The sequence below is a fragment of the Gallus gallus genome, chromosome 1 (assembly GCF_016699485.2).
Source record: "Gallus gallus isolate bGalGal1 chromosome 1, bGalGal1.mat.broiler.GRCg7b, whole genome shotgun sequence".
In the NCBI taxonomy this organism is placed as follows: Eukaryota; Metazoa; Chordata; class Aves; order Galliformes; family Phasianidae; genus Gallus; species Gallus gallus.
The window spans coordinates 57,593,513-57,619,394 of NC_052532.1; the positions used below are offsets into that span (position 1 = coordinate 57,593,513).

Below are 25,882 nucleotides of genomic sequence, written 5' to 3' on the forward strand. Positions count from 1 at the left end.
TAGTAACTGCAAGGTGCAATGGCTGGCCAGGATGTATAGAAGTACATACTCATCACACTGGGAGGCTTTTTTTTTTTAATTATTATTATTTTTTAAATGAGCTGAACATACTCTCAGCTCCTATCTGCTTCTGTGAGTACTTCTGAAACCCTGGATGGTAGAGGTCATTAATACTAGTGCTTTCCCCTGAAAGGCAAAAGAAACAGCGTGATTTGATTACCATCTTGCTGGCACCTGGGACAATCAAATGTTACTCTTACTGAATTCGGAACACTCCTTGAGAAACTTGTGAGGTATTACTTTAGCAAAAAATAGAGCTTCAAAAAAGAGATGTTTTCAATCTGTTTCTGAAAATGTTTGAAGCTTCTGTGTGAGGAAACCAATATTTTCATAGGAGAAAGATCTTCATTCTAACAATGTTAAAACAGAAATAAATACAAGTACATTGAGCCCTAGCATCCTGTGTTTTTTCGTTTGTTGAGCAGTGAAAGCAACAGGGGGCAGCACCTTCTCATTGGTAAGAGCAGCACTTCACTGTTACATTCGCTGTTGCTCAGTTTGAAGCAAGTTAATATCCAGCTATTCCCAAAGCCATTACATCTAGAAATGAGAAATCTGACTCAAATGGACTTAGTGAATATTCAATGAGACCAGATGTTATCTTGCATTATTGAGATGAGTCAGAACTCATTGTAACTTTTCCATCACTGCTGTTTGCTGTTACTTTCCTGGGTGTAAGTAGAAAACTTTGTTTTCGAAGCAGTCGGGAGACTTCTGTTTACAGGGAAATCTCAGTCTTTATCATCCTTTACTGTAAAAACATCCTTGACTCTATGAGGTTTAGAAATGACCTCAAATGAAAGAGCAGTTTTGCAAGTATAAATGAGCAATTTGAGGTTTTGGTTAAAACTTAAAGTTGAAAGCATTTACAAAACTGGTTGGTATTTGTAACGTTACCTGCCCCAGTAGCAAGCTGAGGCACACATGTATGGATTAAGTCAATGGCAAAGACAAAGGACTCTTTAGCAAGTCTTGGCCACGTGGGAGTTATCAGAACTCTTTTCTCTGTCTTCCAGTTCACAATACCAGAGGATTGACTTTCAAAAATTAGATGATGACTTACCTCTGACAATCCCTTAAGGACTTTATTTAGTCATATCATAGGACCTATGAAAGACTTAAATAGCTTTGGTAACTTCCAAGTTTGTGAAATTTTTAAGTTATTCACATGACTGTTAGACAGTGATCTGTGATGTGAGATCACATCCCACATAGACACTTGAATAACTGCACAATAAGTTATGATAAGTAACTGTTTAATAAATAATAATTATATAAAATTAATTTTTCCATGAAGAGACTTGTAGAGAGACTTATTCTGGAATATCAAATATGGTGGTTGTTGGCTTCTTCTCATCCTGCATCAGCCCCCCCCCCCCCCCCCCCCATCCAGTACTTCAGATTCAAGCTGCAGAACCAAATACCTAGATTTTGGTTTCTGGAAGCTCCAGTTTCATTCCAATTTGGGATAAAAATCTATCTGAAATCATAGAAATATTAGTTGTGAGTGGGAAAAATCCTGTCCAGGTGGAATCTGTCATTCAGTTTTATGAGCTTTTAAATAAGACATAATATTAGTGAAGATACAATCTTTGAACACTGACATCAGAAAAAAAATTAGTCACTATTTTCTTATTTTTATGCTTTTCAGAAATTATTCAAAATGCATGACATATTTTCATAGTTTTTGTTTGTTTGTTTTCAAGTTGAGAAATAATCTAATAGTGCTATTTTCTTTTAGCGAGAGTGTCAGGCATATACATTTTGAGAATATTTTCAGCAATGCTCCTTTCCCTGTTGGAGAGTGCTTTTTAATACAAGTAAAATATTTTACATTACTTTGTACCTATGTCAGATTTGTATTGAAAAATTTTTGGTGGTCTAGAGTAGAGAGATAATGAGAGAGAGGAAGATCCAGCTCTCCGTCGGTGGTGGTGCAAAAGATCCAGGTTCATTTTTCCAACCCCCAGTCTTTAGCCCTTGGTATTATAGTCTTTTATTCTAGCCCTCTATTGATTATTTATGTATAATTATATATATCTGCTTTACTCAGAGCATAACAGTTCAGCTCTAAAGTCTCTCTTCTAGGAATGGGAGACCTGCGGATGTATCTCTGCTTGACTTGATCTGCACTTTGTGTTCCAGGACATGCTTTTCTAAAGCATCTCTTGCATCTTTTTCCCTTTAGTATAAGGGTGATTTAAAATTTTAATCTTAAGCTGTCTATATTATTCTTCACTAATTTTTATTTTTATTTTATTTTTATTTTTTAGTTAATTATTACTATTTTTTTTTTTTTTTTACCAATTTTAACATTTTTGAGAACAGTTTTTTAGGCAGAAACTTGTCCACCCCCTTTCTTTGGGATCTTGGTATGCTATTAACAATAGACGGAATTTGTGTTCTATTCCTTCTCCTTATATGGAAGTTTCATGAAGACTGCTCTACCAGTTGTCTGCGAGGAAAAACCTCAGATGAGGCAGCTGTATATATTGTCTTTTCTTTTTCCAATTTATTTATCTATTTATTTTTTAACATGTTCTTTTGTGTGATGGCAATTCAGTCAAAACATGCCTTTCTCCTCCATTCCTTCCCTTTTAATCTTCCTTACTAACAGTTTCTTGCTTTTCTGGTTTTATAGGTTGGCTGGATCCTCTCTATCCTAGATGAGCTGCAACTCACTCCTCAGCCTCCTGTGGCTGTCCTTCCACTTGGCACTGGGAATGACCTTGCCCGCACCCTCAACTGGGGTGGGGTAAGCACTGTCTGGGGTTACCCTTACATGTGGGTTCTCAACTTGCTGCTCTAATTTAGTGGTGTAGTAGTCATGTGAAACTTCTTTTTGGCTATAATAGCTAATGGGGCTTTACCCAAAGTCTGCTTCACTTGGACAGAACAGCTTATTTCAGTTTCCAGTTTTGTGCCTTGAATTATTAATAATGTAACTGTTGTATTAAAAAGGTGCAGAGCTGTATCTGTCTAGTATTTCGGGGCACATAGTGAAAATTATATGTAGGCTTATAAATTAAGCATTATTTGAACTTTATTTCTCTGTAGTTTTCCTTGACTACAGCACTGGATTTATTTCATAAAAGGCAAATATGCTTTGAACTCCTCTCTTAGTCTTACCGTGCCTGTCGAAAACTTGTGTTCTTAAGTAATAGTTGATCAAACTGTTTCTTATATCAAAATCTAGCAATAATTTGACATGTTCTTAAGAACATTTGATCTGCTCTTTTACATCTGCATGAAAGGAAGGAAGTTTTCCAGTTAATTGGTGAATGATTTGCTTTTCTTTGGCTATCCACGGCTGATACTTTGGTGACACTTATTTTGCTGCCAGGGTTACACAGATGAGCCTGTGTCCAAGATCTTGTGTCATGTAGAAGATGGGACCATTGTTCAGCTGGACCGATGGAATCTACAAGTTGAGCGCAACCCAGATTTGCCACAGGATGAGCTGGAAGATGGGTCACGTAAGGTCAGAGCCTTTTTTTTTCCTAGGGAGACTATGGTATAATTAAGAGCATTTTGGGATACTCCATGAGAGGTGTGAGTGCAGAAGCTCTAAAACCTTTTCAATTTTTTGTTGCATCTTTTCCTATTACTCTTGTGTGCCTCCAGGGGCATGTGAACCCTAATATGTATTGACCATCTTATTTGTTGTTTGTAACTCAGACTTTCAGCATTTGTCTCGATAACCAAAGCCTGGTAAAAACCCATTCCATTTCATTGTTTTCCCTCCAGTTAATCAAGGGTGACAGAAGAAGGAACCCAGTTACGACTATTCATTCCTATATTGGAGACACATCTAAAAACATACAGATATTTTTATATTACTTAGGATCCTGCTGGTGAATGCTAACTGTTCCCTTCTTTACAGTTAAGAGTAGTGTATTTATGGATTTAATGTCTTTGTGTGCAAGTCTCCGTATCATCTCCATTAGTGATATAATCTCTCTTGAGAGTTAAAGATTGGAAAAATCTTTGTGAGGGGATCACATTCATATTGATAAGTCATAGGGCTTGGGATGTTGAAAGTGTCACTGACATTTAAAAAAAAAATTACAAAAATTCTATGAACCATTTTCCTCTTGTCAGTTAGAATTTCCAGCTTATTTATTTGATGCTACTGTTTCCTTTGTACAGCTCTGCTGGGCCAGTATAATGATGAAGAGGCCAGATGTGTGCTTTGCTATTTCATGCATTCTCAATAAAATTAGGGCTTCTTGTCTGGGACTTGCATTGCTCCTGGCTATATATTAAGCAAGAAAAACACAGCTTGAGTTTTATTCATCATGCTGAGTTTGAAGTGCCAAGCAATTAGGAAAACCTATATATTGACATGTTAAGTGGAGAAGCGTTCTGAAAAATCTCAATGAGAAAGTAAATGAGAAACCTTGTAATGTGTTTGCAAAGATACTTATATGATTGTAAAGCTCGGTAAATGTGTTTGCATTCTTTGGCTTTTGTATGGAGCATCTCCCACAAGTTATTAGTAGCCTTCTTAGAAGAACAACTTCTTACATGCACGTCCCATTTTCTTTTTAGGTTTTCAGGAGGTGCCAAATTTAAAATAGTTAATTTCTGGTGTGCCATAGAATATTTAATCTGTGCTGCTTTTACATGTCTTTCTATTATCTAATTATAGCTTCCACTCAATGTCTTCAATAATTACTTCAGCCTTGGGTTTGATGCACATGTTACACTGGAGTTCCACGAATCCAGAGGTAAGAGGAGTGCTTTACTTCCTTAGCCTGGGGTAATTATTTTATATATTGCAAATAGATTTGGATTTAATGCCCTTTTCTGAATTCTTCTAATTCAGAAAGATTGCTAGAACATACAAACCACAAGTAGGAAGAAAGCAATCGTACCAATTTTATAGTGAATTTCCAAGAGATTTGGTAATTTCAAAAAGAAAAAGAAAATACAAGAAAAAATGGAATCCACTGGAAAAGCTAAAATGGGAGCTTTTCAAAGTTTTTGTCCTTCTAAAGTAGAAACCTGGTACAAACATAAAGGAGATTTACTGACACAAGTGTCAGTGCAAGAGCAGAAAGAACAAATGTAATTCAGGGGCAAGTTTTCCCTACAGTGTGAAAGTGGAGGGAGGAGAAGATTCGTGAGACTGTGAGAGAAGCAGAGTTGCAGAAGGGTAACTGTGTTCTCAAACCGAACAGCTGTTCCCAATGGATGAGTATAACATAATGTCACTGGACTTGGGACAGACCCAGAACGTATCTCTGGAAATGAAAAGCTTTAGTGAAATCCACAAATTGTCAGCAATTTGAGCTGTTGAAGCATCTTGCTTGACCCCTTGCTGATGGCAGTTATACCACTCAACCCAAATGTGACTTTGGAGTGATGTGAACTGTGAAGAATTGTGTGGTTTAGGCAAGCGTGCCCATGTAAGCAGACCTCCAATTGCTTGTGTTCACTTTTTGGTCATTTCAGCTTCATAAGAATGCTCTTCTTCTGAATGGCAGCCTCCCTTATCTTCATTTTCATATTATCAAAGTGTCATCACAAAATGAAAAGATAGCACCTGAATGCCATATTAAATAAAGAGCAGAGTGCATGATGGAATGAGCTAATGCATATTTTATAATGTTTAAGACTGCTTCAAGCTTCAAGAATAATAACGAGGGGCCACAAAAGGATACAGGAATGAAATGATGACAGCTGTATGCATTTATTTTTTTATGAATGTATATTGCCATGCATTGCTAATGTGACTGTGAATATACTGTATAGATGAAATGCTTGGCTACTTTTTCACGTAATGGAGGCATTACTTAATAATGAAATTATGGTACCCTATAAGGAATGAATATTATTCCAGAGATGCCAGTGTTTTAAAAATTTACATGGATGAAAAAATACTTGGCAGTGCAAAAGCTGTCTGTCTTTGAGTGGGTGTGTGTGGCTAGGAGAGCTTTTTGTAGTACCAAGGTCTGCTCTTACAAGTCATTTTGTTGGTGTTTCTTATCATCTCAAGTGCTAAAAGATACAAAGTCACTTTTCTATGTTTTAGGAGAGAAAAGCTTATATTTTTGTTGCTGGTGCATGGGTTTTATTGTGCTTCACGTGGAATTAAGTGAAGCAGACCAGATTATGGTATCTCCTACAACTGATAAAAATCTAGATAAACTCTAGAAGATTTGAGTGAAACTGGTAGCACTAGCATGACCATTGCACCTGGCCCAGTAAGAGAACTAGTTGTATGTAGTTTACGTGGGGCTATTAAAATCACACATCTATGTTCTTAATTAAAAAATAATAATGATACAAAAAACAGTTAGCCGATGAACTTTCTCTCTCCCCAACTCCAAAACAAACCCAGAAGTAATCTTTTAGACCCTCAAGAAACGAATCCAAAATAAATTACACTGATTTGAATTCTCACTGTATCAGGCCATTTACGCTGTGGAGATTGCTCAATTGTTATATTTTAACTAAACAGTAATTGCAGTGTCTCAGAGGAACGTCTATGTGAATGTGGCCTTTTCCATGGCAACCTCTGCACTTTTCTTGTGACTAATGAGATTGAGCCTTGAGGGCTGGCTTCAAGCCCAATGCATTTAGCTCTGCTTCTTCAGGAAGCTTTCTTGGTAGAAAATCTTTCCAGAGGTCACAGTTTCCCCCTTCATAATGTTTATGCTCTGGTAGAGCAGGGTACATGTACTTTACTTCGTCTCTTGTTGACATGAGCTTGAGAAGGGTGAGGATGGAGTGAACCTTGGATATGCAGTCAGTGATTTACTTTTACAATAAAAATTGCATTCTAGTCAAATTTTAGCTCTATTCCACATAGCAGAAAGAGTGCTTCCTCCCTACACCTGCTCATCTGCCAATGACAGATATAGGAGCGGTTTGGTACCTTGAAAGACTGCTAAGTCCCTAACCACAGAAAGTCTCCTTTTTGCTTAGCTGATTCTAAACTGGGGCTTTGGTTCAGGTCAGTGTTTGTCACAAGATCTGTGTGGGAGTCAGCACCCTGGTGGCTGTTGCCATCAAGGATATCCATGTCACTGAACGTGAACCATGGGCACTTACTTGAGCCTTCAGGATTCACCCACTTTGTAGCATGGGGTTCTGAGACTTTCTGTGAAGAGCTGTCAGCTCAGTACGTGAATAAATGATGAAGTTTACTTAGCAGTTAAATTAATAGTATTAAGAAAAGGTGACCCTGAATGTATGCTAGGCTCACTCACACAGCACAACAAAAGGGTGATAAAAAAGGTGGGTAAACAATCACACAGTAAATGAAGTAGTTCATTCTTTTGAAGTGGAGCATTATGTTGTGAGATGTAGTGACTTAAAACTAGATGAGTTGTTTCAAGTGGTTGTTTGAGAAGAAGTAATTTGGAGGTGTTTACAACAGTGTGATGCTTTAGCCAGAAGAACTAGGCCAGTGCTTGGAGATTTTGCTAGAGAATCACTGAGCAAGAATAGGTGATTCACTGTACTGTCAGTGCATTCAGCATCAGAAGGACCGTTTCTTAAATCTCTGGATGCTGCAGACTAGGATAGCAGTCCCCAGGGAGGCACAAAAATTATTTGTATTCTGAGAAATATGCTTTATGCTGGGAGATCAAAGGAACTCCATTTAGGCTATTGGAGAGAATATTAAGAGGTGATTTAATCACCACCCATAAACGTTTACTCAGGGAGAAGTTATCTGATGGTTGAGGTCCTTTAAATCTAATGGACAGAGCAGTATAATAGGATTGAACGGTTGGCAGTTGAAACCAGAAATGTTCAAGATAAGAAAAATAAACCAACAAGCATTTATTTTAATGAGGAGAATAATTAAGTGTTGCATGGGTCTTACTGCTGGACTATTAAGATTCTCTGTCACTTTGAGTCTAATCAAAATGAAGCATCTTTGTAAATAGGTTTTAAAATAACCTCTTATAGTTTACTGCATGGATATTTGGGTAAAGATGTCAATGCCACCATCCTTTCTAGATTTCCATTTTGTGATGCGTCAGGATTTTTTTCATCTCATAATTTACTAACACCTTAACCTATGCTTTGAAGCAGAACTAATGTTTTGTGAGTTTCTAATAACTCTTAAAGAAATATGATTTGTGTTGGTGGACATGGAATCCTCACAAATGGTACAGAGACAAATCGTCTGAATGATGGTAAATAAACTGATTGTATTATTGTTACTTTTTTGCTCATATTTCCATCTCCTTTCATTATTTGGGAAATGGCAAGATTTGAATATCAGTGTTTGAAATCTGATAGCAGATAATGGCACACATGCAGGAACCTAAAAAAAAAAAACAAAACCCCACAGTGTTAATGTTCATATTTTTACTGAGTGATGTGTGTAAAAGCTCTATAGTGTCAGGAATGAATCTGAAGGTACAATGGAATCTACTCAGTTTATTTGGGTGCTCATGTTTTTCCTTTGTATCCTTTCACAGAAGCAAATCCAGAGAAATTCAACAGCCGATTTAGAAATAAAATGTTTTATGCAGGGGTGAGTTGTGATTCATTTTACAGAATGATGTGATATTAGTTGCTTGGATGTTTTACTGTATCCCTTCTCTCTCACTTTCTCGCACTGGGGCTAATGCCAATTCATTTTGCTTGTTGCAATTTACAATACACGTGTCTTCTTTCTGGCAATGACTCACGTGCCTGTTTGAGAGTGCTGGTTGTCTTACAGTGCTCCTTTAGACACAGCACTGATCATGTTTCACTCCCCCTGCTTCTGGCTCACAAGACTCTCGGCAAAGAGTTGCAGTTTTTCCAGTGTTTGGGCAGCACACTGGTACTGGGTTTCTTGGAGAAATTCTCCAAGTATTAGCCTGCATCTTTTTGGCTTTGAGGAGTTGTCTTGGATGTATGCTCATGGGTAGTAGAGGTCAGTGATCGGCTATTTGGAGTGACTTATTTTCATATTTTCATATGTGAATGTGCAAATAAAAAAAGCTTTTTTATTCAGGAGAGATGCGTACAATACTTTATTTTAGAGCTCAGTTTAAGGAGACACACTAGTTTGATAATACATGGCATACTGTATGGCTTACCAGAGGATGACTTTTAGCATGCCCATGTGCCTTCATGGCACATGACACATAGCAATAAATGTGAGCAAGAATTTGCATTTATGCCACTGGGTACCAAAGGACATTCTCTGGCTAACCTCTCAAAAGGAGTAGTGTTAGAACTTTATAAATAATACATATATATAAGTCATATTTTCTGAAAGCAGGAAAGAATAGGTTTAACAAAGGGATAGCACTAGGTAATGAGCTCTCTGATGAGATAAGAAATTTGGAAAGAGAGGAGGCAATGACAACCATTCCTGCTCTTGTTTCTTTTGCAGGCAGCCTTTTCAGACTTCTTGCAAAGAAGCTCAAGAGATTTATCCAAGCACGTTAAAGTTGTGGTAAGTATAGAAATTGTGTCTTAGTATTGTGAAAAGAGGTGGGGAAAGGCAGAGAGAGCGAGGTGAGAGTTTAATGGCTCTGTTACTTTTCAGTTTTGAGCATGACATTTGCAACACATTCCAAGGAAAGTCTTGGGAAAGCTGTTACAAAGCAGCAACACTTCTCTTGTCTGTGGCTCCATTCAGCAATTTCTCTGTGCTCTGTCACTTTGGCTTTGTAGTGTGATGGTACAGACCTGACTCCAAAGATCCAGGAGCTGAAGTTCCAGTGTATAGTGTTTTTAAACATTCCCAGGTAAGCTCAAGACAGATGCTTGGAGAAAATAGAAATGAATATTACTACTACTAATAGTTAAAAAAGAAAAAACAATGATACCTGCAAGTTGTTCTAGGTTGGGTGGATGTGCAGGAAGTGTATTGCTACTGTGCTGCCTTCCTGAGAGCTTCCTGCTTATGATACTGCTAATTAGCAGCACAAAAAAGGATCAGAGCCCAGGGTGCAGCAAAGTTATCCTTTGAAAATGGTATCCAATGATTCAGAGCTAGTAGAGAATATTGTTTTAACAAACATGCTTCCAAGTGTTGTGCACCTAACCTGCAAACCAGACAGTAAACCAGACACAGATGCCTGGTCTTCTGCTTTACTAGAAACAGCGTGAGAGGAAAATTATCAATATTTTTCAAGAAAAGAACGTGAAGTCTGTTGAAAGAAATGTTTTTCTTTTATTTTTTCTCAATATAGTAGATGTTCCAAATAGAAATATATCTGTATTTTTGAAAATTGTCTTCCTTCTGCTCTCTAGACCAGTGGTCTCAAAAATCTTTTGATTGTGCGCTCCTACTGGTAATTAATAAAATTTTTGAGCATGAAAATGTGAATTTATATATTTGTGTATTAGTGTACTAGTAGATTATACACACTTTAAAACACTCACAAATAGAAGTTAAAAGAGGATGTGACAAAGATGAAATAAACACTATTTAGAATACAGTTTTATTAATAGTATGGAATATATTTTCTTCCTACACTACAATGGGTTGTCTTCTGCACCCCACTTTGGAGGCTACTGCATTAGACAGCCTACCTTTTTGCTCCATGAGCAATCCCAAACACATGGGAGTCCTGCACTGCCTTTACTGCAAGCTTCTATTTTGTGTCTCCCTTCTTCTGTTACTCTTTAGATAGCTTTTACATCCATCCTTGGGTGGTAGGAAAGGTATACACAATAGCTGCATCTGCTCCTGTTCATTTCTCCCGTCTCCTTGAGCTATGTAACCTTTTACAATCCTTATACCATCAGAGTTTATGAGTCATCAGGGAGAGAGGAAATGGAGATCTGAGGCTGCTGCTGCAGCCTTTGCCTTCATAGCAGAGGGGATAAGGAACTTTCATGCAGGCAAATTGCAGGTGCCAGTGCAGCTCAACAGCTGATCTGTAGAGTAGACCAAGCGGGGAGAAAAAAGTGCTGCTGCTCTGTTGCCTATTGTTTGGTGTTCCTCCCATTTCCTTGCTTGTAAAGGAACCTGCCAAAGACTGTGAGGAATAAACTTGTGAGTGATGTACCAGCTTAGAAACTAGGGACCAGTTTCCCCCTTTCTTCAGTCCTTGCCAATGTAACAATTAATTGTCCTTCAACTGAATCCTGAAACATTTGTTTGGGTTTCTACTGGAGGAGATCAGAACAGGCCAATAGTCAGGCTAATAGTCAGGACCCATCAGGGAAAATTACTTTCTCAAAGCTTGCTTTCCAAATTTTCTGTAGGTATTGTGCTGGCACAATGCCCTGGGGAAACCCTGGAGATCACAGAGACTTTGAACCTCAGCGCCATGATGATGGCTACATTGAAGTCATTGGGTTCACCATGGCCTCACTGGTGAGTATACTGCAGGTGCTATCCTGCCTGAGGTTGTGACCAGACTTGGTGAAATTTGTCCACGTTAATGTAAGAACAACATAACTCTGTGTATTCAGCTGAAGCCAAAATATGCTCTGCTGTTAGGTTTTAAATGAAGGGGACAAACTGTAGTTTTTAAATAAAATAAATGCCATTTAATAATGACAATATAATATTTGCAAAGTATTGTAAATTCACCCATAACTAGCAGTGCTTTAAAATTAAACAGCAAGATTATGACAGTCGATCAAACAGCATGAAGACATGTTATTACTGTGGGAATGTTCTGTGGTCAAAAGATTAATGCTATTTCTTTTTAGCTTTTGTATATTTGAATCAGTGACATTAAAGTTCAATTTTTATTTTTATTTTTTCTAATATTCACTACTGGAAGCATATATCAAAGATTATATAAAATTATTTTCCCTAGCATATATTTCTTCTCCTTAAAATTAGGTGTTTTGACAAATGAAAGAAATTTTTTTTATTTCAAAATACTTGGTGTTTTTTTTTTTTTTTTTTTTTTTTTGCTTTTGAAGGTTAGAGAAGCAGTACTTATCCAAATAGCATGCACTCATTCACTGAGTGTATTTTCAGCTGTCTTGGAGCAAGAGAGAGATACACAACTTGAAGGAAACGTATTGCAACTGTGTAGATTATCAGGCTGTAGAAGTGACCTGTAGCCTACTTCCATTTTGAGGGATGGGGACTTAACATTCTTTGGAGGCAGTATCTACGTAGTGAAAGTGGGCAAAAGTTTGGATGATTCTTTACCACTTACGTGGCTCTATTTGGCTACCTGTACTTCTGTTCTAAAACCGTTATTTTTTCTTTTTCATATGGGATTAAAAAAAATACATCAGTATTTTTTTTAATTACCCCTCAAGTTGCACCAGGGAAGGTTCAAGCTGGATGTTAGGAAATACTTCTTCCCTGAGAGAGTGATCGGGCACCAGAATGGGCTGCCCAGAGCGGTGGTAGAGTCACTGTCCTTGGAGGTGTTCAGGAAATGTTTAGATGTTGCACTGAGGGACATGGTTTAGTAAGAAATATTGGTGATAGGTGGATATTTGGAGTGGATGATCTTGGAGGTCTTTTCCAGCCTTGATGATTATATGATTCTATGCTGAAGTTCCTACTCTTAAGCTGTTTCTGCTCTCTTTTATGTGGACTAGGTTAAAGCTAATACTAATAAGCCTATTTTCACTAACCCTGTACTTTATTTGCTGTGTGATCTATCTTCAGTGCATCTTGCATTCATTTGATACCCCTGAAAATGGTGTTCGTTTCCTTAAAGATATATTTGGACAAATGAAGTCAGTAAAAGGCCATCTTTAGAAGTGTGTTCAGAGTATAGATTCTTTTATGGTCCCCCTTTTGATTGATCTAGTGAACTAGGGAATTAACCCACAGTTAGGAGAAAATCTATTAGTATTCTATATCTCGTGGAAGGAACTTTTGCCACTCCACTTTTGCCACTGCTCCTCAAGATTTTAGGTTTGATTTTTTTTTTTTTTTTTTTTTTTTTTTTTTTTTTTTTTTTTTTTTTTTTTTTTTTTTTAAGAATTAGGGCCCTCTGAGCTGCTGTTTCTCTTAGAGGAAGCTTAGTTCAAAACAGAGTATCTCTCTCTATATATACATTGATTGTGATGCTGTGGATGTAACCCTTGAACATGTATGTGTAATTTTGACTTGCTCTTTACAGGTCTCGGATGTGCTTGGTCTTAGAGACCATGGAAGAACAGTAATTTATAAGAAGTATTATTAGTCATATTATCATTTTTTTTTCCAGTAGTATGAGATGCAAGGAGCAAGATTAAGGTCTTCACTAGTATTTTGACTGCTCCCTGAGATTTTTTTTTCTGCATACTATAGCTAATAGTCACATTCCTCCATTGCTAATTAATAAAAATACATTACTGTCCAAACATGTCTGCCTAAAACTTGAAGAATCTGACCATGCTCTCCTTGTTACATTTCTTTGGAATGAATTCTTGAACGTGGTATTTAACTGTTTTTAACAAGATTCTTCTTGCTCTTTTCAGCCTGTCTGCTCTTGATGTTGAATTGCTATGTAAACTCTCATAATTGGGGATTTTAGATTTATCTAATTCACATTAAGGACTATATTTTGTTCAGAAAGGGGTAATCATCTTTCTGTCTCCCAGATTCACTAAACTAGGGTTGATATTTAAAAGGCAGAAAAAAATACTTGCATTATAGTTAGTGTAATGCGAACCAACAAAATGTATCAAAACATTTAAGAAGAAACACAAATAGGCATTTGAGCATGTGTGTATACATATATTGTGTTTGTGTGTAAAATATACATATAAAGTGATGAGACGATGCATATGATCAGGTAACTGTCCTATTTCATCTGCTTCTTGCCTACCAGTTTTCTTTGTGAAATGTTAAGTCCTGCTTTTCAATTTTGGAATGAAAGTATACCCACTGTCCTTGATGTGAATGCCTTACACACGTGATACTAATATTTGTTGGCGAAAAGGTGCATTTTGGATTTTTTAAATTGTCTGAAATGTCTGTTTTGAGGTGTCTTTCTCCTTCCCTTTTAATTTCTTTTTCCCCCAAGGCTGCTCTCCAAGTGGGTGGTCATGGAGAGAGGTTGCATCAGTGCCGTGAGGTGACGCTTTTAACGTACAAGTCTATCCCCATGCAAGTGGATGGTGAACCTTGTCGGTTGGCTCCCTCACTCATTCGCATCTCCTTAAGGAACCAAGCCAACATGGTGCAGAAGAGCAAGAGGAGAACATCCATGCCTTTGTTGAATGAGTGAGTTGGATGCTTGCATGTCCTAATGCCAGGAGGCCTGTCTGAGGCAGCATATTCAGTCATGGAATTTGCATGTATTGAACTTGCAGTGCATTAAAAAATAATAATAATAAAAAAAACACATATCCTGAACTTTCTTTCTACTGTACTGTAAATAATTTCTTGGCTTTCTTTTGTTCTTTTACCTTCTGGATTCCCTGCTGCCTTGCTTTTAGGAAGGCTTGTATCTTTTAGTTGTTTATTTAGAGAGGTATGTTAAGGCTCAGCATTGTGCCTCTTGGCTTATGTTGGCTCTGCTCATATATGGTATTAACCCTTAAAGTTCTTATGATTTGTCTTCTGAACTTTATCAGTCTGATTTTTAGTCTCCATTGAAGACTCTAATAAACTGCCACAACCAAGAACTACTCAGGACATCTTACAGTATCTACTGTGGGAACATGCTACCTTGGACTCCTAAAGGAGACGGTTCTGGAGGCATGGCAGGGAATATTTGCACTTTGTAGGGAATCGTTCTCCAGTACAGAAACCGAAATGAGAAAGTCCAGTAGAAATTAGCTAAAAGTATAGCTCTTCCTCTAGTTTCCGTGCTCAATGGAAGGAGATTGCGCTACTGAAGATTGGATTGGTAGATTAGAGAAACAGTGATTAGGGAAAAGATAGGGGAATATAGTCAGAGAAGGAAAATGCATAGCATAAGGTGGAGGTAGCACAAGTAGTGGAAAGGATGAACAGAGAAAAGCAAAAATAACTGGAAACAGGGAACATGCAAGGAAAACAACACAGAAATAACTTCCTTTTTCAAAATTAAACCTTATTTTTAAGTATCAAGCAACATTTTAATTTTAATCTAAGAAAATTCTCATGCAATAAAATAATTCAGGCTATTTTTGTAGAGCTGTAATTCTCATTTAGAAGGTCTTTATTTTTGCTAAGATGAGAGATAGTAAGTGCCTTTGCTATTTCCAAGTATTCAAGTGATGCAAAACAATCTGTCTGCTATACAGACAGGTACTGGCCTAAAAGCTTGAAGTTATCAAGTTATCACAGTTCATTCAAGCTTCCATGTGGTGAAGATTTCAGTTTTCTGGGGAGCTGAGTTTGGGGATTTTGCTGTTGCAGCTGTTATGGTGACAGGAAATAAGTGAAGCAATGTTTTTGAAGAGAGGTGATGTCTTGCATTAGACTAATATAGTTGGAAAAGTCAGCAAGGTCTCAGGCACACACCTCTTTAGGTATTTTAAAGGTTGTTTGTGTTTTCAGTGAAAGATATTGCTTCTCTTCAAACTTTGTCTTCAGCCCTTTAAAGTGTCATGTTATCCTCTGTTTGTCAGTCTGTTCGTGTAATGAAAGCCTCCTTGGTTACTTTCAGCATCTACCTATTCAGTTTAGCACATAGTGTTCTCTTTCAGAGACTTAATGCTTTAAGCTTCAGTAGAGGCACGTATCTGTAATGTACAATTGCTGTTTGTCAGGAAATGCATAAGGCATACTCATTGCTCTTGAACGGTGAAGAATAGCAGACTATTGCCCATGTGCAGTGATGCCTGATTTCATCCAGCCACCTCAGCTCCTTCATTTCTGAAATCTGGAATTTGGTTGAGAACAATCTTGAGGTATCTCTTCCTATGCTGATGGGAGCTAATAGAAATGTTTATATTTTACTTTTTTAAAAGAAAATTCCTGATATTTTGATCAGCTAATTTGATCTGATAAGCAACATGGCTATGCTTGGTTTTTGAAATCCAAATTTGAACTGTAGTAGAGAAATGCAGAGTCGTAGTGATGTCAGTTGTGAAGATGACATTCTTTCAGGTTTAACTTCATTTGAACATGCTGCAGTGTGCTCTGATGCTATCTGAGTGTTCTTATTTGATCAAGATATGTGTGCACACCTGTGTTTTGGAAAAATACAGATGAGCTGGCAACTACTATAGTTTCAGCCTCATGCATTGGAAATAATGTATATATATCTATACATGTGTGAATGTGCATTTCTAACAAGTGTGGAAGGAGAATGAGAGAGGAGTTGAATCTTCTGTTGTGACAAAAAGTAAATGGAATGTTAAAGGTTAAACTCCAGGAGGCATTTAATATTTTATGATGTTAATTCAGTATGATGCTGATCTGTAGTATTTCACAAGAGAAAGCTTTCTATTAAATGTGTATCTACACTTCTTAATTCTCAGTCCATTGAAATCTTCCAGAAATTCTTATATTTTATGTATATGTATATACATACATTTCTTTTTAAGATTGTCACCTGAATGTTAGATGTTTGAGGTTGGTGAGTAGGTCTGGTGCTATCCCTGCAATTGTTGGAGAACTGTTCCTGAGCAACTTGCAAGAACAGTGCTTTTAAAATTATCTTGTGTCACAGTAACTCATAGCTGCTGTTACTGCCAGCCTTGATGTGTTGATAGATAGGAGAACAGTGAGAATGTTCTTTGAAATTTTATCTAAGCCAATGTAATAAGTGGAATACTATTTTATTTTTTAGAACTCTTACACTGCGTTTCTGTTTTCTTATCCTAATCTTATTTGTTCTGGGGGTTTTAAAGAGAGGGGATTTAGAAACGGTAGTGAGCTTGTTGTTTGCTTTGTGGATGCCTTTTAATTTCTGGGGAGTAACAGTATCTCAAATTGAAGAACCCATATTTAGTGCAGATGAGAGGCAAAAGATACTCCAAACTTCTGTCACTTGTGAGCATGAGAGATTTAGAAAAATGATTCTCTTCTGACTGTCAGAGTTGCCCATCTTCCTGACTATAGTTCTCCTTCAAAACATGTAGATAATTCTGGAGCGGACACTTGTGTACAGGGAAAAAAGGAGTTAGACCTTGCTTGTTTGACCTGTTTTTTTACCTCCTCTGTTTTCCCACTCTTGTGCTTTTAGTACCTTATAATTGCTCAGACACTGTCTTATGTTTCTGCACAAACCTTCAAGGCTGAAATTCCTTCTTGCTGAGAGTTTTTTATCTGTTAATTTGCCTTTCTCAAGGTGTAGGGGAAAGTTGAACAGCGCTTTAGAAAAGGTAAAAGTTCTTAGTCTTTTAAAATAATTAAATAAAACATTGACCATGGAATCAAATTAAGGAAAAAAAAATCTTTTACTGTGGAGTTACTTGAATTGAAGGAGCATCCCTTTCCAATCAACGTGCTGTGCTGAATTTTGTCTGAACTGAGGAAATCACTGGCAATTATGTTTAGTTATCTAATTTTTCTTTAATTGTTGAATCACCTACAAAGAAATAGTGATTTTCTCATTATATTAAGAATAATACAGTAAGAATGCTTCTTCTAGTTTGTTTCTAATGGAGACTGTTAAAACATAAAAGACAGGCATAATCTCCTCCTCATCCTACAATGCATTAAGTCTACAACAGAGATAAGTAACAAATCAGTGAAGTGTTCCAATCCAGAAGCAATTTTCAAAGTCCAAGGAATATTCAGAATGAGGTGATACTATTGACATTTAGTTGTGGATTGAAACAAGGTAGATAGCTGGGCTGTGGAAAAAAAGGCAGATTTATTTGGTTGTTTTTCCCTGTTGGCTGCAAAATGTACCAGTGAAAGCAAATTTTTCTGCACTGACATCAGCAGACCCTTCCCCTTTCCCTCTCCCCTCCTTTTCCCCTTCCTCTTCTCTTCATACATTATATTCCTAATCTCCTTCTCTTTGAAGACTTGGCAGCTAAATCCCGATTCCTGAATCTCCTTTACTGATCATGGTTAATATGTGAAAGAGAGAACATGAGAGCTTGTTTCTCTATGATCAAGCCAAGAATGTAGCCTTGTGATGTAAAAGCAAAATATTTGTGGAATTAAAAGAGAAGCTACGGCTCAATTTTCCAGGAGTAATTTTCTGATTAGAAACTACAATTCAATATACCACTCAGTAGGTGTTAGTTAATGATCACTGTACAAACCCCAAAAGGTGCCTTTTAGTTTGAATTCAGGAAGAATGGAAGAAATGGTCTTTGTGATGTAAAAAAGTGAAGAGGGAAGAGTTTATAGGTAAAACAATGTTGCATTCACACGAAGGAAGCAAAGGATTTTTAAATATAAATACTAAGAGTCGGTCTTGGGAGACTGTATAAAAAATACACGTTTCCCTGAAGTACATAAAGGAGGGATGGAGACAGCAATTGTGGGTACGAAATCTCTAGTAAGGGTATTTTTCTTTCTTAAAATTAACTGAAGTTGACCAAGCTTTGCAGACAATTCCATCCATTCAGATTTTGACTTTGTTTGGAGACAATTGCATTTATTCAGATCTTGGCTTTGATGTTTGTTTGTATTTCTGGACCTGCTTCCAAAGTCTGCTGCCATGAATTTTTTCAGTGCCTGTGGAATGCATATCCTGGGGCTCCCAGTCTTTGTATAGCTGTTTACCTAGCTTGTCATTTGTCCTCCTCGCTCTTGTTTTTAGAAAGCTTTGAAGTGCCATGTAGAAATATTGTTCTCCATTTGCATGTCTTCTGTTGCTCTTCGCTTCCTAGTGTGACCTTGGAGCTCTGCGTGTATTTTCATTCAACTTTCATGTGACACATTCCTTTTGTTTCTGTTTAAATGTTGTATGTCTCTCTTTCTTCTCTTCCACTTTCTTCCAAATCTCTTTTCTCTCTCTCTCTCTCTCTCTCTCTCTCTCTTTCTCTCCCCTCCCCGCCCCGGTTTTTTCCTTGTCTGTTCACACTGTGTGCTGCCTTTCTCTTGGCCACTCATTTCCCACTGCCTATAGTATCCATAAAGTGCAGTCTGCTGACCTGAGGAGAGTCTCAGCTCCCCCCGATTCCTTCACTGTGTGAGTATCTGGCTTTTTTCTACCTTTAAGGTTCTGTAATTTTTTGCTGCTCCCCTATTTGTTGTTCAACCAGGAGACAAGACAGTAAAACAGTAAAATCCAGTTATAGAAGAATGACAGCGTGCCAGGTGCGGGGCAGTGGCTTCACCTGTAAAGATGCCAACACACAGTACATAAGTTGGATGACTAGGTCAGGTCTGGTGATTCTCACCATGTTAAACCAAGAGTACAATTTGACATACAAGTACATAGTACCACCCCTATAAGCAGTTTAGATGAGAGGCTTTTTTCCTTATGCTTAAACAAACAAACAAAAAATCACACTATGGACAAACTCAGTCATAAAACATCTCCAAATAAAAGCGATCAAAACAGAAAACTAGTGCCCCAAAAGAGTGGCATGGTATTGACCGCAGCTGCATTCAAGATGGAGATGCCCCACCGTGGTATTATTTTGATTGCCAATAACTCTCATCTAGTAACTTGCTTAGATAGTAGCTACATTATCCAAGAGAATAATTTTTTTAAGTCTGATTGTTGTGAACAGATTTATACGCTTAGGGGAGAGAAGTAGCAACATATTTATTGATATAAAGCAGTACTTTAACACAGATTAATTGTAAGTAAGGGTAACTTAACAAGATTTTCACCCAGGAAGCGCTCCCACTAAATCATGAGTGAATGCCTTGGCTTATTAAATTCCTTGAATTAAAAATGTAATGAGCCTAGTCTCAGACCTGGTTAATAGTTTATGTCTAAAGGATTATACGTGCACAGTCAATCTAATTTATAAACTTGGCAAAGCTAACAAAGGTTAGCAAGCTGTTAGTCAATACTGAGGATCTCTTGGTGTCAAGGGATCTCTGCAGCAGGTGTAACCTTAAGAAGTGTCCCAACCCAAGGAGATATCCTGTCGTGCAGCCTGCTGCCTGGCAGGAGAGTTCAATGGGCTCTTTGACTGCTCACTTCTTGTGGGGTAAGATGATTGATTCATAGTCGTATTTGCATACTGACTGCAGATGGTAGTTTCCTCCAATTTTGGCATCAGTTGGACATTCATCCAAATTTGACTTGATTCGGACGTTGACCAGCACTGTGGACACATTGCTCAAATAAGCTCTTGAGTATTATTCTGTAATGCTTTCCATGAATCCACATTGAGCTGGATGCAGCCATCATGATCAGTCATATTCATCATGAATGCCACTGATGGTTAACTGCTTAAGTTAGATGCAGCCATCACAATCACCACTAGCAGTTATCACTTGAGCAGGGTTATGGAAAATAAAGGCCAGGTTAAAAGTGGGAAGCATACAGTCACAGGGTGAACTGGCCACTTTAAAACACTTGTACGACTGTATGTAAGTATCTTCTAATTCATCCCCTTTATGGTAATGTGATATTATGAAAAATTCTGTGTCCATAGTTAAGAAGTAAAATAAAATTCACAGCTTAATTTATCAACTCAAGAAATATAGTTTGGCTTCAAAAATACTTTTTGACTATTTGGTAAAAAAAAAATACCCCCAAATATTTTGTTTTGTGTTGGTATTCCCGTTGTCTTGCTTTACTGGTCTTTTCAAACAGGATTATCAAAGTAATGAATTGGAGATGCATGATCAAAAATAGCAAATTCCAGAGCTAAAAGGCCAGATATTCAGAGCAGAAACTTGATTCCAAGCATGATACTTATTTCATGATATAAGAAAATCAGTGGCATATATAAAAACAAAACCCACCAACGCTTCTCCGTTCTTAAAATCGAGCACTTGTAATAGACAAAATATAGATGTTCAACAAGCCAAGGATTTTGGGAGAAAACGAATTGAATACTTATAAAAAGAGAAAATTTTCACCAGTACCTGAGGGTTCTAGTAGATAACTAGTTAACCATGAACCAGCAACATGTCCTCATAGTGAAGAAAGCTAATAGTATCCTGAGCTGTGGTAGGAGGAGTGTTGGTAAAGAGACGTGAACCTTCCCATATGCTCAGCACTGGTGCCACGTCTTGAGTGCTGGCTTCAGTCCTGGACTCCTCGGTCCGAGGGACATGGAACTGCTGGAGAGAATCCAACTAAGGGTGATGAAGGTGCTTAAGAGACCATGGAACCTTGAGGAAAGATGGAGAGCTGGGACTCATCAGGCTAAAGAAGGGAAGGCTTGAGGGTGGGGATTCGTGATGATGTAAAGAAGATGAAGTGCCTCTGAGTGTCCCTCACTGAGCAAAAAAGATGGACAGGATGACCTCCAGAGGTTCCTTCCAGCCTTAACCATTATGTGATTCCATCAAATTTTAGAAAGCTGCAAGTTCCTCCTTGTTATTTTGCAAATAAGGAAAGATTTCCATATCAGTATGCCTTCCCCTTATATTGTATTTGCAGTACTCTGCTGTGGAACAAAAAGTAATTCAAAAAACTTCTCTCATATTGATTTAGTATCCTAAGCAAGCCTCTGCAAAACCTTTGAGATACACTTATTGCTTACACAGAACATTAAGCAAGCCATGGGTCTGGGACAGGGAGAATTGTCTCCAAGTTGAGGGATATCCCTTGGAAGATGACCTCCAAGTTTTGATAAAGTTTTTTTAATACCTCATTTAATAACAGTTGTCAGAATAAAGCAGAGAGAGAGATTAATGTGTCCCAAACTAATTTATAAGTCAAAGATATTCTGTATCTTAACATCTGTAAAAAAATAGATTAAACATGCTGCTACTCTGTGGCTGCCAATTAATGTGTCTGGCAAATTAAAACAAGAACCCATGAGGTATTAGGTAAATTCGATTTGGGTTGTGATGGCTATGAGATTCAAATGTTCCTTTTTTTTTTTTATTGAGCAATGCATGAGCCTGAGCTACATTTTGTACTGAACAGCATAGAAGATTCCTTGGTGTCCCAGTGATAGATACAGCTTGTGTTAGATAAATTCCATGTTTTCTACAGCAGTGTATGCATGGGGATTTGGGGCAGCCAAAATGATTTGGCACGTATGGTCTTTGTTGCAGAGACAGTGAAACTATACTGTGATTTCTTTCAGATGTTTGCACAGGGGCGCATAAGAAAATACAAGCGTTGCATTTTTAATCGAGTCTCTTTTAAAAGAAAGGGAGGCTTCCATTTTCCAACTGTATGTTTGTATGTTTATTAGAAATTAGGAGGATGTGCATATGATAGTTTTTTTTTTTTTTTTTTTTTTGTAAATGGAAATACAAATATTGCCTTACCTTTAAAGGGATTTGACTCTTCAGTGGAGTTGACAGAGATCACAGCAGGATGCACACATAGTATCTGTATGCATGGCGTACAGGCTATATAGCAAAAGGATAAAAGGAAAACATTTTTGCATTTAGAGATCCTGATGTTTTGGGTTGAGTATGAGAACTGTCTGACAGAGGGAATGAGGCAAAAGGGGAGAATGTGTTACAGAGTGAGCTATTTTCCAAATGCATAATAATGAAAGTGCTTGTATATATCTTTTTTTTTCTGTTAAATAAATTACTAGAAATTGAGTTTCCTATTTGGCAGGTGGGCTCCTTTCATGGGATAGTTGCTGTCAGAGAATCCAGAGTGCTTGGGAATGCAAAACACAAGAGGAGTAGAGCTTGCCTGGTGAAAGAGAAGGAGAATGAAGGCCAGGATTTTCCCTGGCCCTTGGGCTTGTGTCTTAAGTGTATGGGTGGGTCCAGCTTTTACAGAGCAAAACACTAGTGCACTTGCTGAAAGTGCAAGGTAAAAAAAGAGCAACAGGCTTAGTACCACTGGGTTAACCTGACCTATCTGGGGTAAAATTCAACAAACAGAAGGGAAAAAAACAACTACAGTGTTTCTGCAGTGGAGCTTATAGATGTGCTTATTAGGTGTCCATCAGAAGAAAGTGGATTATTTTGGTCTATTGTAGAACTACTTAAGTTTTAAGCAGATAAAAGCTGTCAAAAACACACTTATTTTTAATGTATCATTTGCAAGATTTTCCAATGAGATCTCAAAAGTGAGAGATCTTTTTCTCCTCTGGTTGCCGTTTTCCATTTTCCAACTGTTCTAAACACTGGAACATTCAATTAGTTTGCATGTTTATTTCTTCTCTAAGAGATAGGTAATTCATTAATCTGTCACTACAGACATGCCCCAGAGAAGTGTGATGTTCTCTAAAGTTTAATTTTTGCAAGGGAAGGGCAGGAGGAGATTTTAGCTTCCTTTGCTGTTTGCCTAATCATATTAAAATCTGTATGTGGGTAGTTTAATGAGGAATTTATTCTGGAAGACCTATCCAAAATTTGTCACTGGGTCCCTTAGAATTGTTGGACCATTTTTATCATTGTCATAATTATTTCCTTCCTCCATGCTGACACAAAGAATAAGAAATGGTTCACAGAGTTTATAAATAATTGATAGGGAGATTAAGGCATATATAATTTAAAAGCTTATCTTCGCAGTATTATCAGCCTGGTGGCATAGCAGTGTTACCTGCCTGCTGTGCAGGAACACCAAGAGTAAGACCCAGAATGCCTCTGCCTGTTTTCTCTTTCCTGAGAAAAGAGCATTGTTCTTTAAGAAAAATATCTGTGCTCCAAGTTGGCCGGCACTGTCTTGCCAGTTTCTGCATGATCAATTGGGGTGAGAGGAAGAAATCACAGTTATGGGAAAAGCTGAGTGGGTTTTCTCATTGAATGGAAGTAGATGAGGTTCTGTTGGTAATCTCAGAATTAGGTATGTGCTGCTACTTCTGTGAGTTTGAACCAACAGTGCTGGAAAGGGTTGTGTTGATTTTATTTATTTATTTTCTACAGCTAAGATGTAAGAAGGAAACAAAAGGATATTTTTTTCTTCAGCAAGCAATTTTCAGCAAGGATGGGGTGGTTGTGTGTGCATGTTAAAAATGAGTTCACCTTAAGAACCATTTATTCAGGATGATGTTAACTTACTAAGACCCATTTCTATACAAAGACTGGTTCAAATTCTAGCATGTACCCTGGTGTGCCACGGGATGAATATCTTCTCACAGAAGGTGGAGGCCTTTAAACAAACAAGCTGTTTTTCTTATGATTGTCTACAGGTTTAAAGAATTTCCAGAAAGCATGCCATTTTCCTTAAAATGAGAATTATTCAGTATTTATATCTTCTATATTCTTGTGGAGAAGTGAAATTCTATTTGTTTAATAGAACTAACAGTATTTTCTTTTACTTTACAGATATTTTTCAACCTAAAAAAATGAATGAAAATAATTACTGATTACTGAAATTATATACTTTTTGATGAGGGTGAATTAAAATAATTCTGAGGGGACTTCATAACATCTTTCATGGCTTGTTCTGCAAGGCTCATTTAGATTGTTACCAAATAATGCCACAAATCTGCACTTTTGTGGTTCACACTAATCAAAAGTCTGTCATATAAAATTCAAAATAGTAAAATAGTTTACCTATGCTCCTGATTTGAGAAGATTGATGTTTAGGCTTGTGTTTAACTGAAACCATTATAGCTATTCAACAAGAACGAGCAGAATGTTTCAGCTGACCTGACTCTGTGTTCATGATCCCACGGACATGTGACCTTTAGGATGTAATTCTGTGAATTGACCTGACTGGGGAATGAGGTTCTTAATTAGGTTATTTAAGAAGCAATGGAATTAATTCATATGTACTTTAAATTGCTTTTCATTGACTAAGTAATACACAATTTTGGAGAATAATAGGTGCAAAAATATTTAAATATGTTAGATAGATTTGCAATGCTGCTTTCTGTGATGATTTATTTATAAATTTTCTTCTGCTCGATCTGGAATACTTTTCTTCCTGTCCTTACAGTTGGGCAAGTTGTTTTATACAGTGTTCAGAAACATCCGTTTCCATTAATACAGCATTAACATTTGTTTTCAGTGATATTCACCATGGTATTTATTTTCACCTAGACACAATTGTGTCCTTGAGCTTTGTGGTTTCTGAATATGCTCAGTATGTCTAAGCGAGAGGAATAGCACAATTTGTGTAATGGTAAGGATTCCTATATATTGCCTGTGATGATTACAAGAATATTGATGTTGGAATTGTGCTGCTCAACTGTGGTTAATAGAACTCTGTATACAAAGCGTGAGTTATGTGAGTGAATGAACTATTCAGCTGGTTCATAAGGATGGTATCCCACCATGCTGAATGCCAGTCTGATATCACAAGGAGTGAAAATTCAGCTATGTGAATTTTTAGAGACAAAGCTATTTTGCATAGGTCATGAAATTCAGTAAGACAGTGTGATGTCAGACAGCGACCGTATTCTGAATGAAGAGTATTTGCAAATAATCATGACCGAAACCTCAAATTTCAGTCACTGAATATTTTTTCTTGTGTGCATATCTATACATGTACGTGTGTTTGAGTTGTGACTGCATTACTTGTGACTAGACTTAAATAGATAAAATCTCTACCACTTTGAAAAGGCCTCTTAGCACTTAAGTTTCTAAAATTGCTTATTTTCTACAGAAAACTGTTTCTGAGATTATGACTAGGCTAGCTAAACTTCTCAAATGGGCAAAATGGCAAGTTCTGTTTCTCTCCATTTTTTCCCTCTGGTATGGAGAGCAGTGCTGGGCGCTACAGCACAGAGTGGAAGGGAGAAGCCTGAGCATCGTACACTGATGAGCTCTGTAGCGAGGAAGAAATAGAAAAGAAGGAGTAGGGAAACAGTTATAGTGTGATTCTTGTTTGGAGTGCAAACATCACTAGTGCTGGGCTGAGGAAGTCCTATTTGGGTAACAGCTTTTGGTAAAAACACTTTTTTTGTACTTGGGATTGGAAAGCATTTTTTCAATAAAATTCCAGTTTGGATTATTAAGACTTTAGCTGAACAGTTTAGATTTGGTTCTGGTTTCGGGAGAAACAATGGTTTGAGACGGCTTCTTGGTTTAATTAGGGGCATAACAGGA

General features: G+C 37.3%; 1 protein-coding gene across 8 annotated transcripts in view; it reads left to right on the forward strand.

The window, feature by feature from the left end:
• Nucleotides 1-25,882, forward strand: part of DGKI (diacylglycerol kinase iota) — a 209,810-nt gene that overhangs the window by 112,441 nt on the left and 71,487 nt on the right. For 7 of the 8 annotated variants that reach the window (XM_025156048.3, XM_025156057.3, XM_040650494.2 and 4 more), the window contains 8 exons: nt 2,702-2,815; nt 3,404-3,541; nt 4,712-4,790; nt 8,502-8,557; nt 9,410-9,472; nt 9,694-9,767; nt 11,236-11,347; nt 13,962-14,161. In XM_025156048.3, coding sequence (XP_025011816.1) covers nt 2,702-2,815; nt 3,404-3,541; nt 4,712-4,790; nt 8,502-8,557; nt 9,410-9,472; nt 9,694-9,767; nt 11,236-11,347; nt 13,962-14,161 — 836 coding nt within the window. Of the gene's footprint in view, nt 1-2,701; nt 2,816-3,403; nt 3,542-4,711; nt 4,791-8,501; nt 8,558-9,409; nt 9,473-9,693; nt 9,768-11,235; nt 11,348-13,961; nt 14,162-18,902; nt 18,966-25,882 lie in introns of all 8 variants that reach the window. The other variant, XM_025156051.3, reaches the window with a different exon arrangement.